The sequence below is a fragment of the Tenrec ecaudatus genome, chromosome 14 (genome assembly GCF_050624435.1).
Source record: "Tenrec ecaudatus isolate mTenEca1 chromosome 14, mTenEca1.hap1, whole genome shotgun sequence".
Taxonomy (NCBI): domain Eukaryota; kingdom Metazoa; phylum Chordata; class Mammalia; order Afrosoricida; family Tenrecidae; genus Tenrec; species Tenrec ecaudatus.
Genome location: NC_134543.1, coordinates 89261657 through 89283285, shown reverse-complemented (window position 1 = coordinate 89283285; position 21629 = coordinate 89261657). Strand labels below are relative to the sequence as shown.

Genomic DNA, 21629 nt, shown 5'->3' with positions numbered 1-21629 from the left:
AATTCAAAGGAACTTTGAGAAATGTTATCCCATAACCTGCAGTCACTCACTAAAGAGGTCAGTGATAATTTGTGAAATTTACAAACTTCAAAAATAAGGTGTTTCAAACTACTGTACTTAAATATCCTAACATCAACTAAGATTTTAATTGCATGTTTAAAAATTCAAAACCACAATTCCTCTAGCAAGTGTTAATTGTTACCATTTAGAGAAAATAAAAGATAATCACATCCATCAAACAACGTCAAACACCTTTATTAAAGGTAACGTTATTGCTAGTCACCATGATGACAGTAACTTTCGTTAAACAACTTTTAGAGAGTCACTAAAAGATTACTGTTTAGCTGGTAAACTGAGGCAAAATACTGAATAACTTGAGAAGTCACAAGTACAGTCAAAGTCCACTGTACAAAACTACTGGGCTGTGCTCCTTCTTTACGTAATGTTTTGCAAAAAACTACATTTCAGTGTTGCCCATTAGTGGGCTTTAGCGTCTTTTCTAGACGTAATTTGAACTATGAGCTCAAAGGGAATTTTAAAATCTGCATCAAGTAGCTTTTGTTGTGCTTTTCTTTTTGTTTGCAAACCCTTTCACACAAGCCACTGATTCAATTTCACCTGCAGATAATGAAACACAGAACTCATTGTAGGGGGAAAGCAAACAAGAGTGTGAAAAAAGAAAAAAAGTTATCAGAGAATATAAAGGAATGAAACAGTTGACTGAAAACACACTAAGTATACTTTTTTCTTTAAGGAATCACTATGAAGCTTTGATAGTTGAGTTACTACATTTCTTCCGAAAATCTCTATTTTTCCAAAAGCTCCCAACTTGAGTGCTCACCTGGCTGGTCTGAGTCCTGAATCCGGGCTTTTACTTCTGCTGAGGTGGGATCCTCCTCAAGAACTGAAGTTAGGCTTCCCTCCTCTCTGTCCTCTACTTTAGTCACGGTAAAGTGTGGCATTATTACAATTACTTTGTTCTTTCTGCATCCAAACTTCTTCCCAGCCCTCCTCCTGCCTGCCTCTTGCTTGCAGTCCTCCCTTCAGACTCTGATCACAGCTTCCAGGAGACAGTTGCTGGGAATCGGGAAGTACTTTTAGCTCACGTGACCTACAGCCCAAAGGGAGTGGAATGCTTGAGGACCCGCCTTCCGCAATGTTTATCATTCACTCGGAAGATGAGGCACTCCACCCTCTGCTTATTGTTATTAAGCTTAAGAATTCCAAGGACTGTTTGGGCTGGCCCCCCAGGGCTTCTGAATGCTGGAGACTATGCACAATTAATTCATGGACTGTCATTCACTGAACGTTCACACGCGTTTCCTTTACCTAAACACTGCCATCCCTGTGGGCACTTCAAGATCTCAACCTCTGCCCTCCTGTTTCACAGGAGCAAGAGGACTGGGGAGCGGTTCATTTTACAAACTGCCCTAGGTCACCCCATCGACTTAGAAAATGAAGCAGACAATTTTCAAGCTTTCGTTATTTCATTTTAAAGCATGGGATGGGGTGTCATATCAATAATAAAAGTTGTTTTTAATCCTTCAGGTAGAAAAACTCATTGAGCAAATACTTAATAAACACATATATTGGATGTGAGGCATAGATCTAGACGCTGTTAGACTAAGACATCCAAAAGAACATGTTTGCTTAACAAAGAATAGGATTTTTTTTAAAACCCTGATTTTTAAAAATTATTCACAGAGCATAAGAATCAAGGTTTAACGAAAACCAGTCACAAAAAATCCCAAGAGGTGAATAGCTCCTTCAGCACACACTCACAAATAACTAACTCATAGTAGCTGGTATACTTTATCAGCTATCAGGCAACTATAGCAAGTTCTCAGCTGATTACTTTCCCCTGGAAGTATAGCACTTTATCTCGATGCTCAGACAAGGGAGCTCAGTAAATTGAGCCCTCTGTTAATTTACCTGTTGGTGATGTAAGAGACTGGTTTTCTTATTAGGAATGGATTTCACCTGATAACTAGGCTGTTGCTATGAGTCAGAATAGATGTGATGGCAATGTTTGTTTTTTGGGGAACACCTTAAATCAATCAAATGTGTATAACTTCTATGCAGATTGGAGTAAAAGAGAAGGAAACCAGTAATTGTTAATAACCTACTTTGTGCTCTGCAATGCGCTAGAAACTTCACATCATGCTCTTATTTTAATCTCCACAGAAACAAAAGCATCAGGCTAACAACTGCTTCGTCACAGAGCTTGTAAATGGTAAAGCCAAACTGTAAAACCAGGTCTGCCTCTAAAGCCCGTAAGGTAGACAGCACAAATGATGCAGCTTTATGGAAAGAAAACTCACACACAATGACTAGGTTTCACTTCAGGGGTTTCTAGATAGCACTGGTTTGCAACTTTGGGTGCACACCGGAGCCACCTGTGGAACTTTAAAGACAACTCAAGCCTGGGGCCCAACCCAAATATTCTGATTTCACTGCTCTCTAGTAGAGGCCGGGCAACATAACTAGAAAAAGCTGCCTAGATAGCTACAATGTGCAGTTAACATTGAGAATTACTACAAACTAGTTATACCTTGGCCATTGAATTAAATTCCTTCCAAATTTGTGTTCAAACACAGGAAAGGTAAAAAACTAAACATATTTTCCCCATAATAATGGAAAATCAAGTAATTGGTTCTGAGACCCAAATATTACTTATAAACACACTATGAAAATAAAATTAACCCACTTAACAAATTAAAACAAATAAATAAAAATATCAAATATCACTGTCTTGGATAGGCTTCTGCCATCGAGGTGCTTCTGATTTAGCCAAATGAACAATAACTTTTGAACCTCTTTCGATGGTTTGGCTTCCATTTGTTTTATGATTAATGATTTCACACCTTTTGCTACACTGGCACTTTAATCACATTTTTTCCCCATCAAAAATGTTGATAATGCCAACTTAGCCACGACTCACCCCAAAATCAGACAAGTAGTGACCCGGTTCAAATCTAACGATTTCTTTCTTTAACTCAATCGTGGCTCTCAGTTTTCCTCTAAGCTTTATTGCTGGTATCATTAACTTTCTTTGGAGCCACGGTTACGAAATTTTACACTTAATAAAGTGCAAAAAGAAAATCACAATGACAAATGTTTTAACGCACTAACACAAGCACTGCATGTTATTTGAATGTGAGCCAAGCTTAGACTGAAGCATCATCCCTTTGTGTCCGCGGCACAATCCACTCGTGACTCATTCTAGGCCCAGCCAAGTTAGAGTTTTGGTTGGACTATTAAGCAAAGTTGCAACCACCTTGCCTATTTTTTTTTCTCGAACTTTGCTGTTCCACAACCATGGTATCACTCACTCTACAGTATTCTTGTAGTAGTGCTTTTGAGTTGGGCTGTGAACTGCAAGGTTGGCAGTTTAAAGCCACCAGCAAGCAGCTCCACAGCAGAAAGGCAGGACTTCCTATTCTCATAAGCAGTTAAAACCTCAGGAACTCAGAGACAGTTCTATCCTGTCCTACAAGGTCGCTATGAGTTAGTATTGACTCAATGACAGTGTGGTTTACTTTTTAAATAAGAAAGCGTGGTTCATCATGTGAGAATTGTTAATGATTTTTATCTTTGAAAGAAACTAAGTCAGGACCATACATTAATACCTCAGGTAGCTACTCTACAAGTTTACTGAAAGGAACTTAAAACAAACTATAAGCTATTTCAGTGGTATAGTCTGGGTTCCACATTCATTCGATTTTAGTACCGCTGGATGTTTTTCGTTGGATCTTGCCTTTTATACTTATATAAGAAGTTGAACTGTAGCTGACCTTCTATAATCAATGGCCAATCGCATTGACCTGTGTCAAACTGGTGCACAAGTCTAAGTATTAATGTTGCCATTCCCTCCCAATCAATTTCCCTATATAGAAAACCAAAAAGGTAAAGGCAGACTTTACAACCAGGTCTGCCTGCCTCTAAGTTATCTAACTTATAAAGAGACTTCAAATGAAATGAAACAAAAAGTTTCCATGAATTTTTTGAAGCCTTCTTATAATTACCAATGTGATACTCTGTTACTACAAACTCGTATCAATTTTATAAGTTTTCTCTCAGCAGGAACCATAGATAAAAGTAAAGGGGCAGGAACAACTGAAAGCAAAGTTGAAGTATTATAGAAAAAGTCAAGGAAGGCTAGTAAAGTTGAAGTGTGTTTGTGGGTTGGGGGGTGGGGTGGCGGAGTGGTTGATAGTGCGATGTAAGAAATAGCTTAAGTACAATGAACAATCACAATGTGATAGCTCTACATAACCACCAAGATGGCTAAAATAAAGACTGGCAGCACCAAATTTGATGAAGATGTGAAACAGGAACTCTCCTTTATTGTCACAAAGTGTAAATTGGTACAACCACTTTAGAAAGAAGCCTGGTAGTTTCCCCTACAATTCAGCAATTACACACTTAGGGATTTACCCGCCAAAAGGCAAACATACCCACAATGGGTCTTGTACCAAAATGTTCACGTAAGTTTATTGATAATATCCCCAAACTGAAAATATCACAGGTATACAGATACAGGAGAATAGATAAACCAATACATTCAAATAAAGCACTACCACCCACAGGTGAATGATTGAAAACTGGAATAAATTCACATAAAAGTGGTACTACAGCCATCTAGCTCAGAAGCAACAAAGCCCACATGGAAGAAGCACAGCAGCCTGAGTGATCACGAGGTGCCAAAGGGATCAGTTATCAGGCATCAAAGAAAGAAAAATCATATCATTGTGTGCTCACCTCCATGATACAATCGCTGAAGACAAATGGGTACATAAGCAAATGTGGTGAAGAAAGCTGATGGTGCCCGGCTATAGCATCTGGGGTCTTAAGGGCTTGAAGGTAAACAAGTGGCCATCTAACTCAGAAGCAACAAAGCCCACATGGAAGAAGCACACCATCCTGGGCGATCACGAGGTGTCAAAGGGATCAGGTATCAGGCATCATCAGAACAAAAAAATTATACCATAGTGAATGAGGGAGGGAGTGCGGAGTGAAGACCCAAAGCCCATTTGTAGGCCACTGGAGATCCCCTGGGAGAGGGGTCTCAGGGAGGAGACGAGCCAGTCAAGGTGCGATGTAGCAACAATGAAAAATACAACTTTCCTCTAGTTCCTAAATGCTTCCTCCCCCCTTTCCCCCCACTATCATGATCCCAATTCTCCCTTGCAAGTCTGGCTAGAACAGAGGACGTACACTGGTACAGATAGGAACTGGAAACACAGGGAATCCAAGGCGGATGGATGTTCCCTTCAAGACCAGTGGTGTGAGTGGCGATGCTGGGAGTGTAGAGGGAGGGTGGGCTGGAAAGGGGGAACCGATTACAAGGATCTACATGTGACATCCCCTCTGGGGGACGGACAACAAAAAAGTGGGTAAAGGGAGACGTCGGACAGAATAAGATATGGCAAAATAATAATTTATAAATTATCAAGGGTTCATGAGGAAGGAGGGAGAGGGGAGGGAAAAATGAGGAGTTGATGCCAGGGGCTAAAGTGGAAAGCAAATGTTTTGAGAATGATGAGGGCAATGAATGTACAAATGTGCTTTACACAACTGATATATGTATGGCTTTTGATAAGGGTTGTATGAGCCCCTAATAAAACTATTAAAAATAATTTTTTAAAACGTGCTACTAATAAAATTGTTTGGTGAGAAAGTGGCCAGGCCCATAGCTGACCTTCTCTGGCTTCTAATTGCCAGAGGTAAAGGTCAGATACATCTTCACTATGCATCTTTCTGTACCCTATTCTGCCACCAACCGTTCCTCTCATGACACTCTACTTACTTCTATGCTTGGTTCAGTAATTCACTGCAATGGTCACACGGAACGCACTCATGATTAAGGGGGGTTATTAAGGCAGTTGAAATGTTATTACAAGTCAGGGTCAGTAAATAGTAAACATATAGTCATTGGTCTACAGAAAAACCTCTCGCTAGTCTCGGCCTCTCAGTCAACTGTTCCCTTGGTTTCTGCCCACACGGCTCTGTCTCACAGCTCCATAGTCTCACTCAGTGTTGCTCCTGTTCTCTCATGGTCTCTTTCTGTCAGAGTAAACCAGACTCTAACAACTGCAGGGTCCACGGGCGCAATTGTACGACGATAATATATAAAGACTTTAATAAAGTCATAGAAGATAGGAGCGATAGGAAAGGAGAATAAAGGAGGTCAGACACACTTTATGGTATCATGCTCACCTCCAGGGTGGCTGTGATCTCAGCAGCCAGGTCCAAGCAGGGAGAGGAGAGTCTATTTCTAACCAAGGCTTATATATACATGGGGGCGTGTAAGTCCCTCATGTGGTTACAGGTAACCACATATGTAATAGGAAGGGGCTGGCCAATAGGCATATGTGCAATAGGAAGGGGATGAACTAGGGGTACACATGTGATAAGATGGGTGGATCCTAGATTCAAGATGGCAGCCTAACCCAGATCCTCCAGTTGGCTTGATCTTGTCTCTGGGCTCTCCTTCAGGGAGACAATCCACTGTCCTTATCAGCAGGGAGTGGGTCCTACTTAGGGTGGGACAGACTAGAATCTGATTGCTCTAGATGGCTGATGCCCTGAGGGACATAGCCTCTAAGCAGTTTGTGTTGACCTCGTAGTGTACAGTCGTTTGCCATGTGATACAAGCAGCTTCTTAGGTTTGGCATATATTTGGGGAACCTGGGGGAAACCTTTTTGTATCCCACATCTTACCATCGTCTCTGGTCTTAGTTTGGCTCCGTTGGTTTGTCCCATGGTCTCCATGCTGCAGCCACGGATGCTTCTGTTTTCAGCTATCACCATTTCAGACAGAAATCTCGAAAGTGCTCTACTGCCAATGGTTCTGGGCTTGTTCTGCTCCAGAGATGACGCTTATTCAGAAAAGAATGGCTTTGGGGTATGGCTCTTATCGTTCAGCAGACCATAGCCACACCAAAACCAAAGTCACTGCCACTGAGTCAGTGCCAACCAATAGCGACTCTACAGAACTGAGTAAAAGTGCCCCTCTAAGTAGCTGAGGCTCTAACTCTTTGTGGGAGTAGAAAGCCTCGCCCTTTCACTTGAGGAGTGGTTTTGACTCCGAGTGACCCCACGCAAAACGGAACAAAAAGCAGCCCAGGTCTGTGCCATCTTCACTATTGTTCCTATGCTTGACCCCTTGGTGCACTCCTTTCCTTAAGAGCCTTTCTCTTTTTTGTTGCCTCTGTACTTTGCCACACATGATGTCCTTCTCCAGAGACTGCTCTCCCCTACAACATGTCCAAAGTGTTTGAGATGAAGCCTCGCCATCTTTGCTTCTAAGGAACATTCTAGCTGGACTTCTTCCAAGACAGATAGGTTGGTCTTTTTAGCAGTCCATAGTACTTTCAAAGTTCTTCTCCAGCACAATTCAAATGCATTGATTCATCTTTGGTCTTTCTTATTCAATGCCCAACTTTCACATGCATACAAGGCAAGTGAAAATACCATGGTTTGTGTTAGGCAAACTTTATAATCCTCAAAGTAACAACATCCTTGCTTTCAATTCTCTAAAGTCAGCAGATTTACCAAATGCAATACATCTCTTGATTTCTAGAATGCTGATTCCAATAGTACTGATTTTGGATCCAAACAACACAAAATCATTGACAACTTCAACCTTCTCACCATCTATCACTATGTTACCTCTTGGTCCAGTTGTAAGGATGTTGGTCTTCTGCACATTGAGTTATAATACATATCAAAGGCTGCAATCTTTGATCTTCATCAGCAAATGCTTTAAGTCCTCCTCATTTTCAGCATAGCAAACTGTGTCCTTTGTGTTTCGCAGGTTGTTAATAAAACTTCTTCCAGTTCTGACGCCACATTCTTCTTCATATAACCCAGCTTCTCTGATTATTTGCTCAGCATATAGGTTGTTTAAGTATAGTGATACAACCCTGACATAGCTTTTCTGATTTTAAACGAGGCAGAATTGCCTTGTTTTGTCACACAACAACCTCTTGATCTCTGTACATGCTCTGAATGAGTACAATTAGGCTTACAGGAATTCCCTTTCTTCTCAAGGTGGTCCAGTTTGTTGTAATCCATAGTTGAATGCCTTGGCATAGTTAAAAGTACATTCAGTAAACATCTTTTTGGTGTTCTCTGCTTTGAGTCAAGATCCATCTGCTCATTTTATCTCAAGGTATAAGAATGAAGTCTCCTTGGGAAAAAATTGTATTTAAATTTTCCCAACTAGGCTGGTTAATTTACGTTTCCTCCATATTATGCAGTACTATGTAATATAAGACAAAGGAAAATGTTCACAATGAAACTGGAAATAAAACCATGTTATAAAAACCATTAAAATATGTTGTTTTAAAAATACGTTATTTTAAAAGTACTCAATATTTATCGTAAAGTACAATGGTGTGTGCCATCAGATAATACCTATATACATACCTTCAAGCAAGATCAATTAATAGAACTATTACTCAAATTAATGATATAATAAATAAGCTTTCACTGCCATCAAGTCAGTTCTGATGCACAGCAACTCCAGGGCAGAGCAGAACTGCCCTGGTGGATTTCTGACACTAACTCTTCAGAAAAGAAAGCTTCATCTTTCTCCCTCGTAGTGGCTAGTAGTTTCAAACTGCTGACCCTATAATTAGCAAACTAACCCATAACCTGCTATGCCACCAAGAGTATAAACAAAGACAGTAAGTACAATGCAGTTAAGCTCAGAAAGAACCCTGAGAAAACCACCACATTTTCCTACTACTCCAGGAACCTAAACTTTCAAAAGTCTTCACTAGTGGGGGTTGGGGGACAGGAAGTAGGACAGCTGATGGGAGAGTAATTTGATAGCTGCTTCAGCCTTTTGGGCTGCTGACCCAATTCTCCTAGATGAGAAAAATCCCAGGTTCATGACAGGAAAGAGCCCTGGTGTCCCACAGCAATCGCTGGGCTTCTGGAGGAAAGGTCAGCGTCAGCAGTTAGGAGTCCACCCAGCTGCTCCCAGGAGAAAGATGCGCCTGTCTGCTTCCGGGAAGATTTCTGTCTTGCAGGGTCACTGGGAGTGGAAAGTAATTTGGTGACAATGGAAAAAACAACGAAAGTATGAAAAGCATACTTTCAAAAATTTTTTTTTTTTAAATCAAAATTGATGAATTTTCTAGGAAAGATTTACCCTCATGAATTAGATTCAATGGCCAGCGAGTTCTATTTTCTGTGGATTGGGGAAGAATGCTTTCTACTTCCTATGAGTTCTTAAATTTTGTTTGGAATATTACATATTGCTAACTAGGAGGGGGGAAATCAACATACCATATGCTTTTACACACAGCTTAGGATGTAAATCTAGTCATTTGTGAAAACACGTATTCTTTCTGGCTGTAGAGAATGTTTACATGTCACAAAGGCAAATGCTCTCACAATAAACCAAAACTCACAGCCACTGAGTCAATTCTGACTCATAGCGACCTGAGGCAGCATGTAACTGGCCCTGTGGGTCTCCAGACTGCACATCACCACAGCAGTGGAAAGCCTCTTCTGTATCCCTGCATAATAGACAGGCGGCAAACTTCAGTTGAGTTCTATTTCTCACAGCTTCCCCCAAACAAAAAACGTACACAACAAAGATGAATATCCTTATTCCAAATTTAAAAGGAAACTTCTCTGGTAAAATGTGGGAACTTCAAGTGTCATTTTACTTTTTAAAAAGTTATCTGCCAAATGATTCTGACTACAAACATTATGTTGTCAACTGAATATTAACAATAGGTAATAAAATGCAAATCAGAAGCTGCCTCTGATTAATGAGGAAAGTAGGGGGTGGCTCACAACCCTGGAAATTACAAAAAGAAACAACAAAAACAGAAAACTGAAGTTATGATTAAGATCCAACATACCTGCAAGTCCCTGTTTCTGTTTCCTACTCCTGCATTTTACAACTACACGTCAGTTTAAAAAAAAAATTTGCGGGGAGCAGTTATCGAAGAGTTCAAGAAGAAAGAAAATTTTTTGAAAATGATAGTGACAGTAATTGTACAATTACAGTTGATCTAAATCAATTATGCATTGTTACAATATTTGGAAGAGCTCCCCATAAAATGATTTTTAAAACATTTTCTTGATACAGCTTCAGCCCTTGCATTTTCCCCAGTTATCCAAAAGTACCTTCAGATTGATATAGTCTTTCAGGGTGATTTATTTTATTGCCTTGATTTGTGAAATCGTAACTGTAAGTTCCACAGGTTATCTAACAGTAGCTTAGAAATTCTTCAAAAGTGTGAGGCAGGCTGGTAGGATGGAGGGGGATAAAAAAGGACCAGAACCTTGAATACCTGAAAACACGTTTTTGTGTGAAGTAACACAGCAGCACAGCAACAAAATTTGTATGAGACCATAGGGCAGCAAGGTGAGAAAATAAGTTGGTGGGGAAGTTAAAGTATCATAAACGAACAAAGAAAATGGAATGAAAAAGAATGTTGAAATATGCAACATTAATGTTATTGATTAGAAATTGTCAAGTACGAACCTAACTTAGTATAAGTTTCACCAAAATCCCAATAAAGTATATTTTAAAAGACACTTCATTATCAGATGTTAAAATGAGGCACAATCTTTTGGAATTTTGCATCTATGGTAACACCATTTCCTATTAATCAATTATTGAACTTGTGAATTTTGGACAAGGTGCTCTAAATGTGTGTCGAAGTATGTGTGCATAATGTATATTCTGCAAACGTGAGCTTGTACCTTCAAAAATAATTACTACAATTATAAAAAGTGCACTGAAATACAGGATGTTAATATGTAATCTCTTGTTGGACTTTTCCTTTTTAATGCTAAGATTTCTAAAGCTTCATTAACATAATATTTGCTCTGAACAGTCACATAATAAAATACTTTCAGAGTTTCCACAATGTTAACTCTCCAAACTTTGGTGCCTACTGCTAAGAAGCACACATCATGAACTCAAACACACATTATTCCGTGGTACCAGTCCCAGCAGGTATGTATGCACTGAATGTACATAGGGCACCAGGCTAGAGAGGCAGGGAAAGGCCCTCAACCCCAGCCTGTACTTCCCTTGGCAAATCATCCATTCAGAACCATAATGGCTCTAGGTATAGAGGAAAGGATACTATTTTCCTTTACAGTGCACAAAGGTCATGTTGGTCCAAACGCATTTATTATGCAGAGAAAGCAAAAGGAGAGGTAATCACGATCCAAAAGCATCCTGAGAGTGCAGGGGCAGTGAATTATTTAATGTGGTTTTTCTAGGCAAAGTCTGGAACTCCCACTAAACAACTGTTCCCTTTAAGGGTCTGCTTAAAAGGCGGGGGAAGATACTCATAAGATTCACCTGTGAGTAACTGCACACACTACTCCCAGGAGGGCTATCGGCTGATTACCACAAGAGCCAGGAGCGGGGCTCGTCCTCTGAACCTGCGATTTCTGTGTAGGGAACCTCCTGGATCCAGAAGAAAAGCACAACTTCAGAGGAGCAGCAGCAGAAGCAGGAGTCAGAGCATGGCACAGAGGGACCGACTTCTCAACTCTAGGAGCAAGGAGGCGGAGTGCTTCTGGGCAAGAGGCTGGCTCCTGGAGTAGGGTGCCTCTGGGCACGTCCTTCAGGAACTTGACCTTACAGACCCACAGAATTTCCTGCAAAATGCTTGCAGGGTTGTTTATAGCAAAGTGGCACGTCTTTTGGGGCATTGGTTAGCAGAAGTGACAGAACTTTGTCACATGTCCTGATACAACTCAACCCTGAGCCTTTCTCACTGGCATTGCCACTTGTTAACTCCCTTAATAAACCTTTTAATCAAGAAATGTGTCTATGAGTTCCGTGTAGCCATTGCAATGGACATCAGAACCTGGGGATAAATTGTGGAACATGAACTCAGTCAGCACAGATAGGTTACTGCGTGTTGCCTTGAATATTAGCATTCGAAACAATTCCCCTTATTCTGTCTTAAAGCAAGAAAACAGAACTGTTGCAGCTCCAAGTCCCCCAAACTGTTGACCTCCTTCATTTGCTTCCTTCCATGCCAGTAAAGGGGACAGCAAAAGGAAAGTTTATGAGGCTCTTAGATGAAGAAAGAGGCACTGAAAAGAAAAAAAACAACAAGTGGGCTCAAGGTGGAAAGAATTAGTGAGGAGATGGGGAAAAAAAACCCAAAAACCAACCAAAGACAAAAAAAAAAAAAACTAAGTTGGGCACAACCAGAGTAGCAGTCACTGATATTTACTCAAATAGGTAGGACAGGATGAAAAAGAAAGCTTTCTATTAAAGCACCATTCTTAATTGCTTTTTAACATTTAAAACAGTCTTTTGAAACACTTCCAAACATACACATTCAATAGCACATTAATATTCCAAAACACACGTGTCTGTCTCTCTTGCTCAAAATCTAAAATTCCTCATGACTAAATAGCCCCAAAGCTATTCAAGGGCCTCTATATTTAGGAAATACTTTCCATCAAAACACTACTCTAAGTTGCAAAATGGAGAGAACAGTAAAATGAGCTCTCCCATAACTTTAACTCTGCAGCAGCAAACTGTCAAATTTGCCAATGAAGTTTGTCTCTCTCCAACTCTATTTGGGGGATTGGCAGAAGAATTTTGAAATAAACCCTGAAAATATTCGATTCACCTACAAAAACTGAAGTATGTATCTCTACAGATAACAGTGATTACATCAGTGACACAAATATAGCTAAGAAAATAATTCCTTAATATCATTTAATACCAAGTATATGCTAAAATTTCCTCAATTATCTCAAAAGTGTCTTTGTCCAGTAGTTTTAATCAGGTCGTCATTCACAGTCACATATTTCATTTGGCTCCTTTTGCTTCCCGCTACCACTTCTACCACCACGTATCCTTTATTTGCAACAAGAATAAAGTTATTCTACTGCTGTTGTTGGGCACCATCGATACAACTCCCACAGTCTGCATTTGTCTGACTGTCTTGTGGTGAAAAGTAGTATATTATTAAACTTTAATCATTAGCTGTATAGAAAGGATGAGAGAAAAACAGTGTGGTCTATAACCACAATGTTTTGGACAAGTGATATTGAGAAAGCGTTTATAAACATATAATCAGAGAAGGCTATTAGGCAACCTAGGAAGATCCTAAATCAATGTATTTGTATAAAACGACTCTCTGCCTTTTACAACATTATAGCTTGCTTATGATTAGTGTCAAGAGTGAAACATAGATAGCATTCAATAACCGTGTAATTCAGAAAGTATATTTAACCTAGTGGTACAAATAGTTAACATGGTTGGTTGTCAACTACGAAGTTGAAGGTTTGAATCCACGCAGAGGTCCTGTGGGAGAAAGGTCTGTTTACCCACTTAGGAACAATCAGTAGTTAAGAATCTTGTGGAGTGCAGTTCTACTCCACAACACACAGGGCCACCATGAGCCAGAACGATGAAAAGAACTGGGTTTACATTAAAAAGAAGGATCATAGTCACCTGAGACATGCAGTAAAATGTAGTTCACATGTTAAGTCTTTTTTTTCTCTTTCAAAATTTTAAATTGTGAATTGAAAGAAGGCTTAAACACAGATGAGTTTACCACTGCACAAATTAATACATATTTGGTTTCATGTCATTGATTGCAATGACCACAATGGAGCATCACTTGTCCCACTCCTTCCCCACGTTGACATTCTTCTTTTCTAATGCTTCTGAACTTAGTTGATCTCATGTGGTTAATTATTGTAAAGTATGTATACTTTCCCACTGTTACTGTTCCCCCGATAGGACCATCTACTGTGAAAACTGCATCATGGGGGTGAATTTATTTCCAGACCTAAAGGGTGAAAGGGACCATAGCCTCAGGGGCTCTACCAGTCTTGATCTGACCAGTAAGCCGGATTTGTTTTATTTTTATGAATTGAGTTTTGTTCTACAATTCCCTCAGCCCTATCCAGGGCCTTCTAATATAATTCACATATTTTAGGCAAAACATATTAAGTTTCTTTGAAAAATACGTGTTTGGTATTTAGAAATGCATTCCAAAAAAGAGCAAAACATAGCTTTCCAAGTTTTCGTGTCAAGTATTACTTTGATTTAATCCTAGCATGGGAGGATGAGAGCTACCTACCCTGAAGGCGGTATAAGATTAGCTGATTTGTGTAGGCAAAATTTCTATGTGGCTCCAAGTGCAAACACATGTTTTCTACGACCTACTGATAATTAAAGGAGCCCTAGTGTCACTGTGGGTTAAGCATTGAACTGCTAAGCCAAAGATTGGTTCAAACCCTATCGCCATTCTCAAAAGCGGTATTAGATCTCCTTGAGTCAGCGGGCTTTTCACTTCAGAAACCCTCTCTCACAGAAACACCCTGAACCACGGTAACACGGGAGCTGTCCCACCTGAGACTATTAACTCCAGCATGCAACAGCCTAACCACAAGTTCTCCATTTTACCACAGTTCATCCTATGCCTTGCCTGTATTCTTACATATTTCTATTGCTACACTTACCACGTGATAATTTACATGAACGTTTGTTTGCTTTCTCTATATTATCATAAAATTCCCGAGTACAGATACTGGATCCTTTTCTTCGTTCTACATCTGTAACATTCAGGATAGGGCCTGATGCATAGGAAATGCCCAGTTAATGTTGGGGGAAGGACTGGGCAGCATACATGTCATTTTCACCACTATACCATGAGCTCCAAAACACAGAGAGCCTATTATCAGTTTCTACCAGGATCCCTCAAGAAGTACGTATTTGTAATGTCTTTTAAGCATTCAACTCACCAGACCAAAAACGGAAGGATTAAAAAACAAAGGCCAAACTGGAAGAGAGGCCCTTTCTTTTCCTCACTGTGGTTATAGATGTAGAGTTGAAATTGCTCTTAATAATATTTGAAATTCTGAGCATTCTGCAACAAAGTAGAAAATAAGTCTAACTTAATTAACAGCAAAGAACCTAGATCCAGGAGGGGGTTTTAGAGGGCTGTTTCCTGAGTGCTTTGTCTTCTCAGTCACTGTCCACAGGGCTCCGAGAAGCTGTAGGAAAATGCAGGCGCAGACGGAGGCCCGGCTTGATTTCCCAAGTCGAGGACAAGGACTCCACGCCACCTGGACAGAGGCCGAGGAGGGTGATCTCTGGGGATATCCACGCGGGGTATGGCGGGGAGTACGTATTTGCTGAGCTGCTATCAGTTAAAAACGTATGGTATTAAAGCTGCATGACAAAACACGCTTCAGGTAGGAAGTCTCTGTACAGGAAGAAATGCAGAGGGCACAGGGGTGGGGAAACAGGGAATCACACTGATGGTACCACCAAATAAGCATATGAAAAGAGCCAAGGAAAAAAAATCAGACTTGTAAACATTAAAATAACAAAAATAATTCTGAAATAACATGAGCTTAAGGAGTCTAATGCAGAGCAGTGACTGTTTTCCTGCACTAAATCTAGTCCTTTCTCCTAAAAGGTAAAGACTGACATTATGTCCTTGATTTTCTTAACAGGCCCCTTTCAAGACCTACATCTAAGCCCTAACATGAGACAAAATCTGTCATAATTATATTTCTAAACGGTTCTAACAGCAGGGAAAATATATCAGAGGGTAAATGTCATCTTAAGAAAAAATATACACTAACCAACCCAAGGGACGGGTATTGTTTATCTCTCCGGAGGGAAAGAGGTACCAGACTTCCACCCAGTGCTCTAAGATGTGAATGCAACACACGGGCATGGAGTAGGGAACCAGTGGAGAGGTCTGAGGGGCGGGTCCCAATCCCAACTACATGGAAAGCTGCCGCTCCCCCCAGAAGAATTTATTTCACAGGACAGCACTGAAGCTGCAGCTCTGGGAGAGGGACATAGCTGGTCAAAGCACAGGAGAGCAAATGAAGGGGAAGGAAGAGAGATTGGAGCACATCCTGGCTCACCAAGCCCTGAGCACGATTTCAAGTCTCAGAGCAGCCAATCCCCAGAGAAGACCATATGGCTGGCCCCCTTATGAGACACGACATCCCTCAATGACCCATAGCCCTACAGGGGACAACACTGGAGACAAAATGTGGGAATTCCACCTGATCTGATCCCACCACACTGAGGCAAAACACTAGGGGTGTACAACAGAACAGCAAGGGGAACAGAGCAACGAAGTCCCCAGGGAATACCAAAAATAGACTTTGGGGCCAGGGCTTGACACCCCATCAGATTAAACCGGAAAACACTCCTAAAGGTCAACACAGTTCTTTAACTACGAGCTTTTCTTTGTTGTTGTTGTTGTGTTGTTTCTTGGATTTTTTGTCATTGGCTTTTTGTTGTTTTGTTTTCTTTTGTTGCTTGGTTTTGCTCTGTCTTGTTTGTGTGCATGTTATTATCTCCGCAGGTCTGTCTAAATAAGATGAACAATCTGGAGGAGAAAAAAATGGGACCAACAGTTCCGGGTAGACATGGGATTGGGGGAGATGGGGGGGGGGGGGAAGAAGTGGTATTAACAAGGGAACAACAAGTGATCCAAATCAGTGGTGAGGAGGCCTGGTAGGGCGTGGTCAAGGGTAATGTAACCAAGAAGAATTACTGAAACCCAAATGAAGGCTGAGCATGATAGTGGGACAAGAGGAAAATAAAAGGAAATAAAGGAAAGAGCTGGGAGGCAAAGGGCATTTATAAAGGTCTAGGAAAGTAAAAGGAAATAGAGGAAAGAGCTAGGAGGCAAAGGGCATTTATAAGGGTCTAAATAAAGGCATGTAAATATGTTTATATGTGGCTAGGGAAATAGATTTATGTGCATATATTTATAGATTTAGTATTAAGGTAGATGGACATTGGGCCTCCACTCAAGTACTCCCTCAATGCAAGAATACTTTGTTCTATTAAACTGGCATTCCATGATTCTCACCTTTCGGACACAACCACTGAAGACAAAGTGGGTCCATAAGCAAATGTGGTGAAGAAAGCTGAGGGAGCCCGGCTATCAAAAGGTATAGCATTTGGGGTCTTAAAGACTTGAAGGTAAACAAGCAGCCATCTAGCTCAGAAGCAACAAAGCCCACACGGAACAAGCACACCAGCCTGTGTGAACACGTGGTGCCAATAGGATCAGGTATCAGGCATCAAAGAATAAAAAATCATATCATTGTGAATGAGGGGGAGAATGGAGTGGAGACTCAAAGCCCATCTGTAGGCAACTGGATCCTTACAGAAGGGTCTAGGGGAGGAGACAAGCCAGTCAGGGTGAGTGTAGCAACGATGAAACATACAACTTTCCTCTAGTCCTATATGAGTCCTCCCCCTCCCCCCACTATCATGATGCCAATTCTACCTTACAAATATTTCTAGACCAGAGAATGTACACTGGTAGAGATAGGAACTGGAAACACAGGGAATCCAGGACGGATGATCCCTTCAGGACCAGTGGTGAGAGTGGCAATACTGGGAGGGTGGAGTGGAAAGGGGGAACTGATTACAAGGATCTACATACAACACCCCCCACCCCCCGCCAGACGGACCACAAAAAAGTGGGTGAAGGGAGACATCGGACAGTGTAAGATATGACAAAATAATAATTTATAAATTATCAAGGGTCCTTCAGGGAGGGGGGAGCGGAGAGGGAGGGGTAAAAGTGAGGAGCTGATGCCAGGAGCTTAAGTGGAGAGCAAATGTTTTGAGAATGATGAGGGCAATGAATGTAGAAATGTGCTTTACATAATTGATGTATGTATGGATTGTGATGAGTGGTATGAGCTCCCAATGATTAAAAAACAATAATAATAAAAGAAAAAACATACAGTTCCATGGGTAAAGTGAAGAAGCAAAGTTTTTAAAAATGGGGAAAGTGCTTCCCATTCATTCTGGTGCCAGAGGGGATGTACACATTGTTAGGACTCTCTTAGAGTCAAGCTTTACCTTCCAAACCCAGCTACACAACAGTCTTCACCTAAGTATGCCTCTATTTTTAGCCTGTATTGTAAGACTACACCAGTCTAGGACTGCAAGGAATGCTTAAATATAGGAACAGCGGCCTGGACAAGGATCCTGTTCTGTCACGGCAACACAGTACTAGAATAAGTCCACTTTGTAAAGACCCATTTAATACCATCCGAGTCAAAGTCCAACAACAATCAAGTATAAATCACCTAGGGATGACAACATAAAGAAATGAACACTCAGTTTTTACCTGTTGTTTTGTCTTTTTGGTAAACCACCTAAAAAGACTGTGATAGATTAAAATAAAAACTACAATCTAGAATTTGGGAGATGAGGAAAGGAGAAAATATTTTTTAACTTCATCGGGTAATTCTGGCACAGTGATACGTACGAGGTTTCAAAAGGTTCATGGAAAACTTCATCATCGTGTCATTCTATTTCCCCACGGCGGTTTCAAGGACCACCTTGGAAATCCGTCAAGAACTTAAAATTGGCCAAATCCAGGAACTGACCATATTATCAGAGGCGAACCTGTAATATTCCCCTCAGAGGTGAAATGGTCAGGAACGAGTGCATTCTATAACTAAATTTTATCAGTTCCAGGTGGTGGCCAGACCTTAAAAAGCACAAACAGAATTAAGGAACTAAAATCATTCTTGTTTTCTGCACTCTTTGTTAGGAGGACCAGTATTTCCTGACACCGGAAATGGGTGAGTCTTGCTTTCACAACTTGGCTGATAGAATGGTTTTCAAAGTTGGGGTCGAATACCCTTTTTAAGAGTCTCTCCGAAAGATCTACCGGTAAGTTAGCTGGAATACATTAAACTGTGTGGAACAATATACCAGTTTTCACTTTTCCATTTTAGGTCCCCAAATGGTCCACATTTTGTCATCCTTTTCTGAAACCTTTCCCTTTACTAAACCACGCTGAGCTGCCACCAAGTTCATTCCCACTACATCGAATGAAAAGTGCCAAGCCAGCTGCAACCAATTGGTTTAGGCAGCTAAGGGGCTCCAGTGGTCAATATCGAATCAGAAGTGGCTTGTGTGTGGCTGTGACTACGTACTGAGACTCAATTCTGACTCACAGCGACCCTGGGATAGGATAGGAGAAAGTCTCATCGTTCTCTCTCTGAGCAGCGTGGTGGTGTAGAACTGTGACCTTGCCCTAAGCAGCTCAACAGGTAACCCATTCAGTAAGTCATTCGGGCTCCTTCACTAAGACTCAGTAAGTATATTTTATTTTTTTTGTTACTCAGTAAGTATATTTCATTTACAGTGCAAAGAACGGAAATTATGTGAGCATCAGGTCCCCAAATCTCTTTATAAACCCATTCAAATGGTAGCACACCTTGGGTAGGTTTAGCTACTAGAAGTTCTCTATAAAACATTAAAGAAAAAACAATTTTTTTTGTGAGGATTCAATGGCAGAAGTCCTTGGAGGAATGTCACTAAGATATGATCAAAACTATTCTTTTTTTTTTGATCAAAACTATTCTTAACTCCCCTTTAAAACAGAACTTAATCGTGGAAAACCCCAAAACTTGTTATGACAGCACGACCTCCAGGCCTCTAAATGTTACAATTTAATTCATGTGCTGAGAACAATTCACACTCTTTTAACCAAAATCCTTATCCGTTTTCAATTCCAGACAGGCAAAAATGAGTATGGAACCCTATAAATCTACTTTTCTGCTTGCCACACTCCTTCCTTCAATGACTACTGTGGAGATGAACTGAGCTACCAATATTCCATTCCACGGGGTTCGTAAGCATCTCAAGAAAAGGTGCTTTGAAAGGGAGAGCCAATGATTGTGCAATGGGAAAATGATGCCTTAAATAGGTGATGGTGGAGGTTAACTGGGCCAGTTAGGGCAGTGTCCTGTCCTGTATCTCCACTTACCCTCAGTAACATCCTGGGGGTTGGAAGTCCGGTCGCTGGCTGGATCCAGGGCAACCGTGGCGAGCGAAGTGGTGACCCCTGACATGTCACTCATGGGCTCGCTGCGGCTGGTTTCAGGCACACTTTCCCGGGAGCTGAATCTCACTCGGGAACTAGATCTCGAGCTGAGGTCCGGGCTGGTGTCTGACAGACCTGGAATGTCATCGATCTTGGTGGGGGTCACCATGAACCGAACTGAAGACATCTTGGTGGTGGTTTCGGGAGGATGCATTTTTTTAAAAATTCCTTTTTGAGGACCAAAAAAAAAACCAACCAGGACACTCCCTCCAAATCTTTTCTCCTATATCAATTTTGATTGCGGAAGTTGAAAACAAAAAAAACCCTCAATTACCTTGATTTATAAGACAAAAACTCCAAAGACTCCTAGTCAGAATTCAAGCAAACCATCCTAGAAAGTTCACCACCAATAAGGAGGTGCGAGGAGAAGGGGGGATGTTTTGAGGAAGGGAGAGAGGGTGAAACGAGGACAAAAGGATGTCACTCTCGGCAATGTCGTTCCCAATGAACAAGCGACCTAGTTATCTGCCCTGGTCCAGGGCTCAGGACTCAGGGCCATGGTCTCAGCGCAGCAGGTGAAGAAGTCTCCCCGCGGCCCGCAGGTTCAGGCAGAGGTAGGTAGTTCTGATCTGGCGAAATGTTGCAGGGTTCCAGCCGAGCAAAGTGCATGCAGGCCCGCCCTTATCGGGCGAACATAGCATAGATGAGATCGCAAAAAGGTGTACGCCGGCCACCTGTTGTATCAGGTGAACACCTCGCGGGTCTGGCTGGGAGGAGGTGTGTGCAGAGCCACTCGATGTTTCTGAGGCCGACGATCCACTTGGGTCTGGTGGGAAAGGTGCGCATGCATAACGGGAAAAAGATTCCACACTACCGGCTGGAGGAGAACGAGGGGTGGAAGGGGAGCCAAGGACGAGGCAGGGGCGGAGGGATGCCGGCGCTCAGAGGTCTCGGGGTGGCTGGCCCGCGCTCCCGGTCCCTGAGCTCTGGGAGGAAACCGCTAGCCGCTCAAGACACCTCGAACTGCAGCTCCGGGTCGTGGCAAGTCGTCGCTAGTCCATCGAACCCCAGTCTGCTCACTGAGCTGCTCCTGCGTGACATGGGAAGGGGCACCCCCTTTTTGCCACAAGACGCTTCCTTCCCTACCAGCGCCCCGGTGCAGGGCAGCCCCTCGCTGTCCTTCCGCCGAGTCCTAGCCGAAGAGGAGCGGGCCACGTAGGCTGCTCGGGGATGGAGAGGCGGCGGCGGCGGGGAGACCGGGAGGAGGAGGTCGCAGGTGCGAGATCCCGGCGCCAGCTGATGCGGCTGCGCGCGCAGCTGTTGTTTACTAGCCGGTAACTGTTTCGGAGCGGCGGCGCGCGCAGCCAGGGAAGACGCGGGCGGCCGGGAAGGGCGCCCCCTCGCCGACTAGACGCCCGAGGAGCCGTTACGTGACTTCGCCACCCACGGCCCGGGGCCGAGCGGGCAGGCCCCGCGCCTCCGCAGCCCCTCCCCACTCGTTCCTCATTCGAGGTTAACCGTCCGAGGACACTAGCAGAGTGGCCAGAGGGCGGCAGCTTCCCTCGCGATTCGGGGAGCCCCGCCCTGCCCCGCCCCTGCAGCCCTTGAGGGAACGAAGGGCTAGGCGCATGCGTTAGCCTGGGGCCGCAACGGCCCGGCGGGCAGAGGGCGCGGAGCGCGGGGCCAAGCGTGCGGGCCCCGGGGCATGGCGGGAATTGTAGTCCACAGCCGCGGGGAAACGGGAGGGGAAGCAAAAAAAAAACAAAAACCCGC

General features: G+C 42.4%; 1 protein-coding gene and 1 pseudogene across 3 annotated transcripts in view; both read right to left on the bottom strand.

The window, feature by feature from the left end:
- Positions 1 to 21403, bottom strand: part of SLC12A6 (solute carrier family 12 member 6) — a 90398-nt gene extending 68995 nt beyond the window's left edge. For 2 of the 3 annotated variants that reach the window (XM_075531648.1, XM_075531649.1), the window contains exon 1: positions 19800 to 21403. In XM_075531648.1, coding sequence (XP_075387763.1) covers positions 19800 to 20070 — 271 coding nt within the window. In that variant the 5' untranslated portion in view covers positions 20071 to 21403. Of the gene's footprint in view, positions 1 to 841; positions 1080 to 19799 lie in introns of those variants that run through there. The other variant, XM_075531650.1, reaches the window with a different exon arrangement.
- Positions 14964 to 15136, bottom strand: LOC142427042 (small nucleolar RNA SNORA73 family; annotated as a pseudogene).
- Positions 21404 to 21629: the final 226 nt, after the last annotated feature.